This window comes from Patella vulgata, chromosome 5, assembly GCF_932274485.2.
Source record: "Patella vulgata chromosome 5, xgPatVulg1.2, whole genome shotgun sequence".
Classification (NCBI taxonomy): domain Eukaryota; kingdom Metazoa; phylum Mollusca; class Gastropoda; family Patellidae; genus Patella; species Patella vulgata.
In genome coordinates, this window is record NC_065883.2 from 18,752,736 (window position 1) to 18,768,343 (window position 15,608).

The 15,608-nt window shown below is 37.2% G+C and overlaps 1 protein-coding gene across 2 annotated transcripts; it reads right to left on the reverse strand.

Annotated features, from left to right (window-relative positions):
• Window positions 1-787: 787 nt before the first annotated feature.
• On the reverse strand, window positions 788-15,080 carry LOC126821908 (uncharacterized). 2 transcript variants are annotated; one of them, XM_050550528.2, is made up of 2 exons: window positions 13,111-15,080; window positions 788-2,842 (listed from the first exon to the last, which is right to left on the reverse strand). In XM_050550528.2, exon 2 carries the CDS (start codon window positions 2,824-2,826, stop codon window positions 1,813-1,815), a length of 1,014 nt encoding a protein of 337 aa, XP_050406485.1. In that variant the 5' UTR covers window positions 2,827-2,842; window positions 13,111-15,080; the 3' UTR covers window positions 788-1,812. The 2 variants fall into 2 exon arrangements, with proteins under 2 accessions (XP_050406485.1, XP_050406484.1); XM_050550527.2 differs by lacking the exon at window positions 13,111-15,080 and adding an exon at window positions 9,422-9,498.
• Window positions 15,081-15,608: the final 528 nt, after the last annotated feature.

Below are 15,608 nucleotides of genomic sequence, written 5' to 3' on the forward strand. Positions count from 1 at the left end.
ACTATATCTTGTTTAAAAATAGAATATAAATCACTTTATATACATTCAAATTTTGTTTAGTGTACTTTTAGATCCATTTCTGCCTATTTTAAGATTCCGAAGAATGAAGCCATGCGCCCTTTAATATATGGGTAGATGAAGAAATGGTATAACTTAACTTATCGGAGGACAAAACAATTGAAGACCGCATCATGCTGTTACTGTCTAATGATAATTAAGTTTCGGATGTAATTGACGGGTAAATTACCGATGATGAAATTAATTTCTCTTTTAATATATCTATGGTGAAATATTTGCGACGGCAATACAACTTTAGTATAAAATCGGGTCTGGATTCAGAAAGTCGAGGTGTGGTTAATATATTCTGCTATTATAAAACAAGAAGTTGGCTTCTATTATTTCACATTTTTGTCAATTTAATCAAAAGGTTTATAGACACCAAGTAGTGAAAAATGATATGGTTGGATGTCTCTGTTGAGAATATCACGAAATGGGAAACTAGTAATATTGATATGCTCTGACTATCAGGGTTCATACATATCCACCATGATATTCATTTCACATAAACGTTAACAAGACAAAAGGTCAAGGTCGAGCAAGTGTTAAGCTTATACTGGAAAATATATGCAGAATATTGATTTTAATTAAATAAAGGAAATTCATAAATTAATGCAAATATATTGATGGATCATGTTGGAAATTTAAATCATCATATTTATAGTCATCATACACCAGATATAATTATTATCTTTTACATTATATAAAATTATTCACCATCAATAGAATATGTTGCGAAAAAAATAGATACCTTTTATTGCAATATTAATATTACTGCTATTGTTTTGTGTTCGTTAAGTGTAGTGTATTTATTTTTTATATATAATCCAATAACAATAGTTCGCTTTTTAAAACTGGGCAAAGTAGATATAAATTTGTATAAATTTGACCAATCTACGTTGTTACAATTTAATTATGATAAAATCGATGTATTTTTTTATGAAAGTTATTATACTAGTTACCTGAAAAATGTAACAGGTGTTAAGCAAAGGGCGCCACTATTCCAATTATTATTGCTTAAATTTATTAACGATTCCTACGAATACAATTTTACTTCTTGACGGGCGGTATAGGGACTGCTCTGCGTGCACTGTAGCATAAGTCCCAGCATTCTTTCAACTCAGATTCGTACGTGCGAAGATTAGTGTCGCCAGTCTAACAGGATGTCCCCCCCCCTTCCCCAACCAAACACACATACACTCTTCTGAAGATCTCTGTGCGCAGGCGATTTTCGTTTTAAAAAGCCGGCACTATGTTATACATCCTCCCCACCTTACCCCCTATCTCTCCATGTTTAATTTGTTTGCATTTATTAGGAATTATATTCAGTAAACGATATAACCTTACACCATATTACAATGTATATCAGTTCCATAGGTTACAAGAGAAGCGATAACTTCAACACATCCATTAGAAACACGCATGATTAGTAATTAAAACAATTTCTAATGCATCTTGTAACGAGGTAAATGAAGACACACTAAGTACCATAATAACAGAGGTGTCTCCTTTATTCCTCGAGAGTATTTATATACACAGTTCTTCTTCATCAATTGTACGAATTTCTATATTTACCAACACCAATTAAAATACATAAACGCTATCGCGCTGGAATTAAACCTTAAACAGTAAAATATCGGCACTTGGCCTAAACATTAACCCGTGTTTAAAACAGCGTTTTAAATTTCATTTGTTATGAAATTTTGTTAAACATACCTTTAAACCGTAACATTTATACCCCATAAAAATAAAAATCTAAAGAAAAGCATTGTCATTTGGTGATAATATCATAACTAGTTCTTCTTGCTGTTTATAACGAGCTTTATCGCGGCATATCATTTGCTCAAATAGACATCGCATATACAAGGACATGGCCATAATGATGTAGAAATTCTGCCCGTAGTTGACAAGCAAAATAATGTTAAAAAATCTCCAGGCTTCCCCTGCATTCTCCACTGCCGTTTCGTTGGAAGAAAAGCTCTCGATAGATTCGACTATGGCGATTGGGACTAGCGTTAGCACGGCCAGACAACAGAGTGCCACCAGACATCGTTTAACTTTTACGGCCTGGTTGGCACTCAATACGGCTGCCGAATCCTCGGGGTCCACATCTATGTTGAGCACGACACGCTTCAGTAGAATCAATATGACGATATCCAAAACACAGCAGATTGAAACCGGAACAAGAGTATGGAAAATGCCGGCTGTAACAAATTTATAAACCAACAGATCGTTTGGACAAGAGTCAACATCGTCACCGTCGTCATTGTAATCACTGCTGTTGCCATGGTTAATTCTTGGAGTCACATTGCCTGGAAGACTTAAAGCAAAACAAACCGCAATGGTAAATATGCATATTCCATGACTGACCTTTCTAGTACAGAAGACAGCCTTGTATTTAGTGACAAATAAAGCAATACATCTATCCAAAGTCAAAGCAAGTACCAGCCACGTTGACGCAAATCTTGTCGTGTCCGACAGCTGCAACCACGGTCGACAAATAGGTTCCATAAATTGGTCCAGGACATTAAATCCGTGGTCGAGAGTGTCTTCCATGGATGTTTGCAAGAGTACAATGCTTTGTACAACGGCCAAGTAGACCAGGTAAACCGAGAACGAAACATGTTTTAACACGGAACGAAACATCAGGAAAAACAGAAATATATTCCCGACCAATCCAGCTAAAGCTACGAAATCTACTGCTGCTAGATATAGGTACATCGACTTTGGCTGACCATCACGGTCTGGAACACCACTTTTGTCAATCATCCTGTATTTACGACAACTGTAATGAAGAAAACACCCATTTATTAGTATAGCATCTAAAGTTTAATTTTGGAACTTCACTTAATAGCTAACATATTTTCTTAAGATGTTGGGATGTTGACCAAATTTGATAAGGATCCTTTCTTTATGCCTCCCCAAAATTCTCTATCATGTTCATCAGCTTGACAAAGTCTGTTAAAAACGTAGCCTCTATCGTGTTGACAGTTTTCGGCGAAGAGTGAATAATTATCGATAGGGTTCGTCCTCTCATAACCCCAATTCTTTACACCAAAATTGAACAAGCGCGGTTGCCATGCAAGATACGTCCACATTTTGCAATGCATGGACGAAGAACAAGGAAACCAAAAGTCTCATCGTCTCATTGTTCCAATGCGTCACATATAATTACAGAAAGTATGTTTAAAACTATAACCTGTATCTCGTTCACAAGTTTTTCGGAAAAGGAGAGGGGGGCGCTTCGAAACAGAATGTCATGGATCTCTGCATATCGATAGAGTTCGTCTCCTCTCACGACCCAAATGCTACACAAATTTGAAATAAATCCGTTTAAAACTGCAGTCTCTATCGCATTAAGCAGGTTTTCGGAGAAGGGACGAACTCCGTAACGGAAGGTTGCAGATCGATGAATATTGACAGAGTTCGTCCTCTCATGAACCCAATGCTTCACACTTAATCTAAAAAAGATCTGCTAAAAACGGTGACCATGATCGCATTCACGTTTTCGGCTAAGGGGACATAACCCTGTAACGAAATATCGTTAGGGTTGGCCCTTTTATGACCCCAATGCTTCAAACAAAACCTGAAAGGAATTTGTTTAAAAATATAGCCTTCGGAAAAGCGAGCATAAAACTGGAACACGCCAAAATTAACCCCCACAAGATCCTTTACGTGACAAGGAGTAGGGTCGCATGTACAACATCGTCGGTTTTCTCCGAGTCCTCCGGTTTCCTCCCACTGCTAAAGACCCCTACGCGTAAGCGAATTATTGGAATAAAATTGAGCCATCTGTTAGTTCCGAAATGACTTAATTTGTGTCGAGTGGACGTTAAAGCCTCTCCTCTCTCTCTCTCACTCACTCACTCACTCACACACACACGCACACTCACTCACTCTCCCTCTCTGTATTACAGGATGTGCACTATATGCGTAAAGGGGAGCGACCATTTTGTCAGGGAGTTTCTGTACGATTTTCACGAAATTTGAACTCATCTATAATTATGGTATAACGAAGATACATTGGAATGGTTTAAAAATCAAATAAAATTGTGGACCACAGGCTAAAACGAAATTTTCGTACAATTAGGGGTAAAAATCCAGGAAGTGACGGTCAGATACGTGTTAAAAACTGCGGCCTCTAAACGGCCCACAAGTTGAAAACGTAATTTTGGTAATAGAGAGAGAGAGAAGTGGGGTTTAACGTCCACTCAACACAAACTAGGTCATTTTGGGACTAACATATGGTTTAATTTTATTTCAATAATTCGCTTGCGCGCAGGGGTCTTTAGCAGTGGGAGGAAACCGGAGGACCCGGAGAAAACCCACGAGGTTGGACAGGCGACCCTACTCCTTGTCACGTACAACCGGGGATTCGAAACCACGCCAGTCGACTCAATGACAGACTTTATGATACAGCGCGCGCAAATTTTGGTAATAATCAGGGATAATAATTCATGACGTGACGGTCCGACACGTTCCAAAACAGGGCCCCTGCTGCCAGATCTTTGAGAAATAACATATATTTTAAGTTTCATCAAAATCGGACAAAAATTGTCACCTGTGGAGTGTCAACAAACAAATGTGAACTAACGGACAGGGACGACGACATAATGCGTTCACATAAAACCCCCACCCAGCTCAGCTACATACAAAAAATGTAAAATAGCACTTTATGAGAAAAGTGTAACGGTCGTGTGCTTTATCCTTTATCACCAGTTGGTGGGATGGGATTGGCATTCAATATGCGAAATAATGATATAGACAATGTGATCCTATTAATTTATTATAAAAATTGACGTCAAACGGGATGATGGATTCTCTCTTTAAAAAGCTCAGTGTGTATGTATGCCTACGTAATTGAGAGACGATGATGGCAGCATGCATTGTCAACTGTCAAATTTCCTTAACAGGAGCCTGGCAAACCCCCTCCTGCAAAAATTCCTGGATCCGCCCCTGATCTGCCCTCTGTTATATTTTGATTTAGGGGTGTTTTAAAGAGTATCCTTTCTTTGCCCCATTGTCCCAAGTGACCTTCAAGTGACTTACATGAAAATATTAACACTACACCGGTCCTACACAATATCAAAAGATAGTCACACAAGCGTGAAAATGAAATACGGTCTAACGCTCTACTGTTAAATACACCCATGGACATATACCCATGGCAGCGTTTACCAAATTTGAAAAGTTGTCTTGCAGCGTTTACCAAGTTTGATGAGTGTAGTCTTTATGCCTCCAAACTACAGAACAGAAGGCGGCAGAACGCTGAATATCGAAATTGTTCACCCCTTCGTGTCCTTTATGATTAGAAATTATATAGGCTCAATCGCTAAAGGTTTTCGAAAAAAGAGGTGGGGTAACTCCGGAACGGAAAGTTGTTGAAAGTTGAAAATTGAATTCGGGAACGGATGGTCACGATTTGTCCTCCCAAGGCCCCACAATGCTTCGCATTGAATTTGAATAAAATCGTTTAAAAAAACTGTAGCCTTTATAAGATTTTCGGAGGGTAACTCGATAGGGTCTGTCCTCTCATTACCCCAAATGTTTCACAGTCAAATTGAAAAATACATTATACTCCATTGCGTTAACAAGGTTTTCCGCAACCGGGGCGCTGAATATCAACAGGTTTAATCCTCTCACTACCCTAATAATCAACAGCATCAGGTTGAAGAAACTCCGCTAAAACTGTAATCTCTATCGCGTTAACAAGTTTTTCGGAAAAGGAGCGGATAGGATTTGTCCTATCTTGAAAATAATCTGTTAATTTCGGGATAAACATATGGTTCAATTTCATTTCAATTACTCGCTTGGAGTGGGAGGAAACCTGAGGACCCGGAGAAAACCCACGAAGTTGGAGAGGCGACCTTACTCCTTGTCACGTACAGTCGGGGAATCGAAACCACGCCAGTTAACCCAATAACAGACCTTACGATACAACACACATGCGTTAACCATTTACACCACCTCCCCCCACAAATGTTGGCGGACATTTGTGTACAAAAAACACAAAGATGCGAAAGTACACTATTTTTATTTTTCAGTAAAATCAAGTCCATCATGGATACCTTATCAGTGTACTTCTAGCAGGATTATGTTCAAAGAAACTGTAGCCTCCTTCAAACAACCAGTCATTCTCTTTTCATCATACTTTACTAAGTATTAATGAATTAACTGACGAGAAATACCCTTTCAGCATTTTGATCAACTGGCCATCTGAACATTGGCGGCCGTGCTCATTTTTGCCAAAATGCCAAAATTCAACGGGCCGTAGATTTGGAACCGTTAGTTTAGGAGCCAAAATAAAGCATTTAAAACAAATTTCAATAAAACCGAAGAGGGTATTTTGACACGGAATGACAGTCCTTCACGTTTAGGGGGAGCTTTCGCTCCTGCTCCTCTCGACGCACGTCGGCTTTCCTTCGAAGGAGTCATTAAATACTCCTGCAAATAAGCTAAATCGCTCTCCTAAATATTGAGATTAATAAACTACTTTCACGTTTTTGTTTACTTTTAAACTGCATATATTCAAGGTATCAGGAGCTTTTTATGTCTCCCGCACAATTTTATAAACATAAAGGACTGGAATGGCCCCATTGTAAAGTGCTACCATCTTAACACATGACACAATTATATGGAATACAAGTTACTTGAAGAGTTTATTACAGCGACGTTTCGACGAGGATTCTCCCGTCTTTATCAAGCAAAAAATAACCATCATAGTGCAATGAGGATATATATACAAAATATGGAACAAAGACAAACATCTATATACAATCAGAGATAACCATTTGGAAACCATCAAAGGGGGTGGGAAGCCATAAGGGTAGGTCTAGTGAACTATGTACAAAGAAAACATGGTAATAAAGGCAGCTAGATTGGTCGGTGACTATGCTTTCACAGAACGAACCTACTAAAGGACCATATAGAGAAGCCATATTGTGAAATAACATGAGATTATCCGGTACAAATCAATTAGGCATTTAAAAAAGTTGAATGCATGGTTTTAACAAAATTGATATACATAAATTGTCTTAAAAAAATCCAGATTTATGAATATGTTTAAGAATTGTAAAAAAAAAAAAAAAAAAATGAAACCTATAACATATAAAGGATATACAAAAAAAGGTTGGTTGAATGAAATTGTTAAGATAGACGTGAAAAGCATTGGGTGTTAAGAAATTCAATAAGTATATGTATAGTACTTAAAGTACAAAGTAATTATGCAAAAGAAATTCAATAAGTATATGTATAGTACTTAAAGTACAAAGTAATTATGCAAAAAAAAACATGTGAAGATTCATTTGCAAAAGCATTTTTGAACATTGTGGAACAATTATGAACATAGGGCATACATGCTGTGAGAAATGAATAAAAGAAACCGTATTCATAAATATAAAAAATAACCAGGATTATTATTGTGAATGTAACTGTATGGGAAATAGGGGCCTGTGGCTTACTAGTGTAAAGAAATCCATAAATGTCTTGGGGGAATAATGTTCAAAAATGCTTTTGCAAATGAATCTTCACATGTTTTTTTTGCATAATTACTTTGTACTTTAAGTACTATACATATACTTATTGAATTTCTTAACACCCAATGCTTTTCACGTCTATCTTAACAATTTCACTCAACCTTTTTTGGTATATCCTTTATATGTTATAGGTTTAATTTTTTTTTTTTTTTTTTTACAATTCTTAAACATATTCATAAATCTGGATTTTTTAAAGACAATTTATGTATATCAATTTTGTTAAAACCATGCATTCAACTTTTTTTAAATGCCTAATTGATTTGTACCGGATAATCTCATGTTATTTCACAATATGGCTTCTCTATATGGTCCTTTAGTAGGTTCGTTCTGTGAAAGCATAGTCACCGACCAATCTAGCTGCCTTTATTACCATGTTTTCTTTGTACATAGTTCACTAGACCTACCCTTATGGCTTCCCACCCCCTTTGATGGTTTCCAAATGGTTATCTCTGATTGTATATAGATGTTTGTCTTTGTTCCATATTTTGTATATATATCCTCATTGCACTATGATGGTTATTTTTTGCTTGATAAAGACGGGAGAATCCTCGTCGAAACGTCGCTGTAATAAACTCTTCAAGTAACTTGTATTCCATATAATTGTGTCATGTGTTATTCTCATCCAGTTACTAAATGCCACTAAAACAAATTTGCTACCATCTTGTCCCAACACTTAAAATGTATGTCGCCATAAATATATTTACAAAAGTGTTAATTCATATATGTATTTATTTATCAATAAATTCCTAAGATGCCACAAAACCATAAAACAAACTGGATGGTAATCCAAACTAATGAGTTTGAATTGGTAACTTATGAAACCGACGTATCAGTCAGCACTGCGCAACAAAGGAAGTAAACATCTTATCGATATGCCTTTTGTGTTTGACGTCTTACTTTTCTGTAGATATCGTAGTGTAAATTTTCAAAACGACCTACTCGTGTTTCGATTCTCACCTGTCAGGGTGTCTTTTAAATGTTCTGCTAGTGGTATCCATGGAGCAACATTGTCATTCGACCCATCCAGGCGACTAGGCATAGTTCCTGGGCAGCAGCCCCTCCGTCCTTCACGGCTTTACCACTGACAAGGACGAAACCATGCTAGAATCGAACCGGGTTAGTGAACTTGTGCCCATGCCCATCGAGCTACCGAGCGTCACTATTTTGGGATTCTATCCTTTTGGGGGGGGGGGGGGGTGGATGGCCGAATGGTCAGCACGTGCGCGCTGTATCATAAAGTCTGTCATTGAGTCAACTGGCGTGGTTTCGAATCCCCGGTTGTACGTGACAAGGAGTAGGGTCGCCTGTCCAATCTCGTGGGTTTTCTCCGGGTCCTCCGGTTTCCTCCCACTCCTAAAGACCCTTTCGCGCAAGCGAATTATTGAAATAAAATTTAACAACATATGTTAGTCCCGAAATGACCTAGTTTGTGTCGAGTGGACGTTAAACCCCATTTCTCTCTCTCTCTCTCTCTCTCTTTTTTTTATTGGTCAGTAGTCAGTGTCATCCCAGGCACATAAATTAAGACGCCCATTTCAACGGCTTGGGCAAAATGGTAACACTTTACGATGACACTAATGATAATAGAAAACAAGAAGAATATATATTCATCTAACCTTCGATTGGATATATATTGCGATTGCGATTTTTATTTGTGACAAATATTCATTTCCATAAAAATCCGTGTACAGATGACAGTATGTCTCATTTTCGTGGTCAAATTTTCTATATCACAGAAACTATGTCCATATACATTGAAATGCATATTTGTTTCGTTTGCTCCTTCATAATAATACACATCCACAGATACCTTACACGCATCAACTTACCTGTCTGTTAATTGCAATTCTAAAATGGAGAATTATTCTAATGAAAATAATACGCTCTGTTGGTTGTTTATATAGTCTGCACGGGATGTCACGGCGAATATTTTAAAGATCCGTTTCACTATAGCAGTGTCCTTAATCGAATACTGAAGTCAATGAAATTTAATGAAATGAAATGGGATTCAACTAGCTGCAATATTTGTAGCCGTGATAATTTTTATTAACGGCTACACTTGATACACAATTCGATGTTTTGTGGAAGTAAAATTACGTTCAATTGCAAAATTTTCAACACATATCATCACAGTTTGCATAAAAATAAGTAACTTTATCACTCAATAATACATTCTACAGTAGATATCGCTTGTGTGATATATTTACATGAATTTGATTGGTCAGTTGATAAGGAACTACTTTTTTATTTTCAAAGAAGTGTTCATTTCTTATTTAAAGTAGCTTTTTTTAAATTAAAAATGAACTATTGTTATTCAATTGACCTTGATGGAAACACTGGGTCAATATAAAGGGCTTTGCCATGGTTGAATTGCTGTCAAAAAATGATGTATCGCTACGCCATAATGTTTAGTAAAAGTTAAATCTACAGCACAGAATTATATCTATCTATTTGTGCATGTAAGAAGGGATTGGGTGATAAATAAAATCTCCTACTCGTCTTTTTTTGACATCAAAAAAGACTGGTAGAAGATTCTCTATATGTTACAAATCGTGAAGAGTGGAACACTGAAATCTTATCTTACCGAACAGTTTTTCTGTATTTTCGAGTAACATGAAAACACGTGATTCTAGTTCGGATTGCATTTTAAAATGAATAGACATTTCGCATAGCAGTTGGATTTAATCAAATAATATAATTATTCGGTAAGGTTTCATCTTTATTTCAATTGGAATTGGTTTATTATATGTTAAGCTATGCACAGTCCAGTTTGGGTCCAGTGTAATTGGAAATTACGGGGTCTAGACTATAAGTCAGTAACATTTTTGTAGTCAAATGACTACAAAACATGCTCAAAGGAGCTCAAAGGAAGACCTTATGACGGTCCACTACTGTTCTGTTCCGACTGGTTTGCTGTAAGTTGAATTTTACACGGAAAAAGGCCCTACGACCTACTCTTATTTCGAATTTCAAATGCCAGGTCATCCTTTGTATCAGCAGTGTACTTTTCCGTTCTACTCCACTATACCCTGAGTTAATCCATAGGGTTTCCACAATTTCAAATTACCTGCCTTAGCCTTGAGTAGCTAAAATCTATGAACCAATCAAAAAACAGTTTACAAACCAGTCGTTTCCCGTTTGTTTTGATAAGGGTAGATAACCATATTCATGTCCATTTACTGAATGATTTATGTAAATAATGTATATATTTATAATTTATTTATATTTAATTGTATTATCAAAATCTGTAGTATGTTTCGCTGATTTCAATTATGTATAACATCTGTATGTTTGACTTTTGTTATTATTATTACTATTCGGTTTTTGTCTGAAATATTTCATTCTGTTATGTTTATTATTTACCAATTGACTTCAATGTTAAATGGCTGTAACAGCACAGGCTACAGCTTTTTGCTCAATATTCCGTTCGTTCCAATCTTTATAGGCACAATGGGGACCACATTTGGCAATCTGCTCATCATAATGTTGTAGGGGGTTAAACGTTTAGATTTTTTGCTACGGGGATTCGATGTTGACTGGGGTGACAATCTCACTTCCTACACAATGATTGCTCAGCAGAGACACTTTACACCCCCTATCCCTCCGCTGTAATATCATCAGTATTACCCAAAACTGCTATGAAATTGCAAATTTGATCCCCTTTCTCCAATTCTAGACTAAAAAGTCAAACAAAAAATACAAGAAAAGGGGAGAAAAAAATTAAGGGAAATATTGTCTATTTATAACTCGCACTACATTCCTGAAATAGGGGGAAATAATTACTAGTCTAAGTCCAGATTATTGTGGTGAACTTAAACAATGACGTTAAAACTGGTAAGTAATTTGAATTAGTGAAGACCCCGTGAATGGACCCATGGCTTACATAAGTGGAGTAGAACTGTACGATACCCCTCGTGATACCGAGGACGATTACACACCTCAAAACGAAACGAAGCTTTCTGTTCTGACCTTAAAGGAGTTAACCCTCTTTGATTCACTCGACTAAAATATTTAGGTTGATCTGAGAACTTCGAATAAACAAACGGAAATCAACTTTACTTTCGTTGTTGGTGGAAACTGTTGACTGTTGAAATAAAAATCAGTTATATCTCACCATTAAATTTAATTAAAGCTATTTTACACAATCATATATGTCGCATCATTTTAAAGTTCTTTCAAATTTTAGATTCGCGTGTAATCTTACGAACGGAAACATTTGGATACTACACATCTATCACCACACACCAACAAAAACAAGGTGACCTTTACTTGTCCTAAATATATTGATATATTCAAAATTTTATTGTATATTACAAATGAAGCGAAATAATGAATAATCAATTTTACAAACGATAACGACCCAAAACAAACGGTTACAAATGAAGCGAAATAATGAATAATCAATTTTACAAACGAGAACGACTCAAAACAAACGGCATATTAAAAAAGGTGAACCTATTAAGATAGATAAATACACCGTAAATAATGGCTAAATCAATGAGATGTAAATAAGGTTAGGGCACGTTGGCGAGATTATAGATCAGGGTTGGGGTATGCATTAGGGCTTGGTCCAAGGTTAGGGTTTACAACGCGTGACCTTTGACCAAACTTGAAGTTGGCCTTAGCTAACCAGTGAATAATTGGGTGATAGATCTTTCCTGTTTTGAACTTAGTGGAGTTTATATCGAGTGGTCGTATCCCTCCCTCCCTCTCTCCCAATATGCCCTCAGTCCTGCACCACTGACAAGGGGGGGGGGACCACGCCGTAAAATCATATGAACTTTCTCGGCCAACACCGGGATCAAAAACACGACCCCCAGATTAGCAAGCCAACGTCTTACTCACTGAGCCACCAGGACACTAACAGTATCGTATCTACAACCTTTATATATTATTACACATTGATTCCATTCATATCAGTTTTTATTGTTCAATAGTTTGTATAAAACAGTATATGGCTACACCTGTTACCATGTTGCAATCTAGACGTGTACAGCTGACAAATGAATCTTTCTTGCATCTTTATATTTTATATGTTTACACACCAATTTAACCGTTACATACAATATCACGATAACCAAATTTCGTTCGAGAAAAAGTATCATATTTATACAACCATTCAGTCAAATTTTGAGATTGTACGAAATGTGCCCATAATTTTTCTTTATAAAACATTACTACGTTCAAGCTTTTGTGTTGAGTGGAAATTAAACCTGCTTAGTGTTTGTTTTGAGTGCCCCCCCCCCCACCCCATCTAACCCCAACCAACCCCCTCTCTCTCCATGAACCGAAAATAGCATACCTCCGAAACAGGATATGGTAGTCCATCGCCAACAGACCTATGTTACTCCCCGGTCCGAGCTACCCCTATTCACCAAATTTCAATCAACCTCGGGACAGCCCTAGTGTAGCCGCCAACCCTGAACAGACAGACAAACAAACAGACCATCGACAGTCATAAATATTAATATAGATAACAGAAAGCTCAATCAATCTCTGTAAAGATTCTGAACTATACCTTTCTCGTTCTTCCTTAAATTTAAATACTCGACAACAAACAATCTATAATTTATAAACATGTCAATAGAAAATATTGATTCTTTTGGAAAATTTGAAATTCGTACATCTGCAACCAGTGCGTACAACGAATGAACAATATTTGATTTAGAGTATAAAGTTGAGAAGCTAATATGGCGTCGATGTTCTATTTCATATATAATATTCAGTTCATGGTGAACGTACAGTTTATAAACACCAACTTAAAAACCTTTTTAGTGAGAACAATGGTCTATATTATACAGTACGACAGGTGTTTCATTGCCCTATTAGCTCTACTTGGTTGAACGAAACCATTTATTTGTTACAATGTTGCGAGACGATCAAAACTTACTCCAGAACTCTAAAGGTAGATTCAGCATGGACAGCAAAAGAACAACCATGAGGGAACGTGTTATTGGGTAACAAATTGACGGTACATATCACTGGGTAACAAATTGACGGTACGTGTCATTGGGTAACAAATTTGGTGCGATATTTTAAATCAATCTTTATAGGATAGTAATGCATTTGACTGATCTTTAAAGATGCATTATGTTCGATTTAGATAAAGGGATGACCGTTCTTGCTATAATAGTTCAAAAAAAGATAATGAAAAATGAATATATTGTAGATTTCATTCCATTTACTTTATTCTGAGTGAAGTTATGGGTGTTGGAAGATGTAGCGCAGATTGTTTATTAGCGTAGCAATAAAATAAAATTATTAAAGTTCGATCGTATTTCAATTTGTTTAAATCTCCGCCATCCGATGCTCTAGAGCATAGGTTCCCAACCTATTTTGGGTGGCGACCCCATTCGAGATCCAGGATCAGATCGCGACTCCTCGAAGAACAAAGTCACATTTTACTATGTAACATCATTATCATTCACTTTTATTGTTGTTTACAATAAGTTGGGTTATTATTTTGTCGTTTGTGAATTAGCCATTACTAATTACTTCCGCATTGTCTTGTTTATATATTAGGATACCATATTTTCATGTCAAGATTTCAACATTAACATTGATTGAAATTCACCGATATAGAATTCATATTTGTGTTTTTAATTTCGAATATTTTGAAAAAATACTGCCCTTTTAATACGCGGGGCTACGATGGCTAAGTGGGTAAGATGTTGGCTCGCTAGCCTGGAGGTCGCGTGTTCGATCCCTGCATTGGCCGAGGAAGTTAATGGTGCAGGATGGAGGGCCTGACAAGGGCAGCTGTCTAGTCGTTTGGATGGGACAGAAAACCGAGATCCCGTGTATACATTGGCGTAAAAGATCCCTTCGCAGTTGGATTTCGATATGAGAGTAGGCCATAGTGCCGCTGCCCTGGCAAAATTTGACTGATAGCCCAGTGCATGGCGTATGTCCGTCTTTATTAGCCCAGTCGGAGCAGAACCCCATTTCATTTCATTTCTTTTAATGCGCCTCAACAAAATGTGTGTATGTTTCGCTCAAATATTACTTTTATTGAACATTTGTGCACGATCGCTGGACGTTGGACAAGGTACTCCGGTTGCATCAACTTGCCATTCATGTTATCATTCAGCCAAAATGATTAATTTTCTTTTAATGTATCTCACACTGACAAACAGCATACTCAAGTCCTGAATAATTAATAATATATTCAACCTTTTTTAATCCCTTACGAAAAGCCATATCTGGGAACTTGCAGGACCAACAAAACAGTCGTACACTATAATTGACAATAAATAACCCCGGTCTATTATAAGTAGATGCATGTTTGTTTTCTACCCCTCTTACAATATTGTCTTTATCCAATAATATAGAGAGCCGTAGTGGCTCAGTGGGAAAGTTCAGTGTTGGACCCCGGTGTTGGTCGAGACAGTTCATTGGGATATTCCAGCACGGTTCTCCTTTGTCAATGGCGTAGAACGGAAGGCCTGACACCTGACAACGTGTACTCGTTCGCGCGTTACGAAAAATTTAGGTCCCGTTGTACACATTGCCATGCACATTAACCCCCCCCCCCCAAAAAAAAAAACAAAAACAAAAAACAACCCTTGATAGTTAGAATTCAAAATCAGAGTAGACCGTAGCACCGCTGTATGGGCAATATTTCTCTCATCGCACACTGTATGGCACATACCTGTGTTCATTCGACCAGTAATATATTTTAGTAATATATGCGTGGTTCCCCCTTGTCAGTGATGCAGGATGGAGGGCCTGACAAGGACAGCTGTCTAGTCGTTCGGATGGGACGAAAGACCGAGGCCCCGTGTATATATTGGAATGAACGTAAAAGATCCCCTGGCAGTTGGAATTCGATATAAGAGTAGGCGATAGTGCCGCTGCCCGGGCAAAATTTCCCTCATAGCACACTGCATGGCGTATACCTGTCTTCATTAGCCCAGTATAGGAGCAGAACAGTAGGACGTTCAACCCCATTTCATTTCATTTCATTTAATTTCATTTCAGTAATATATGATGAAGGGGAGAGTACTATTTCAATAC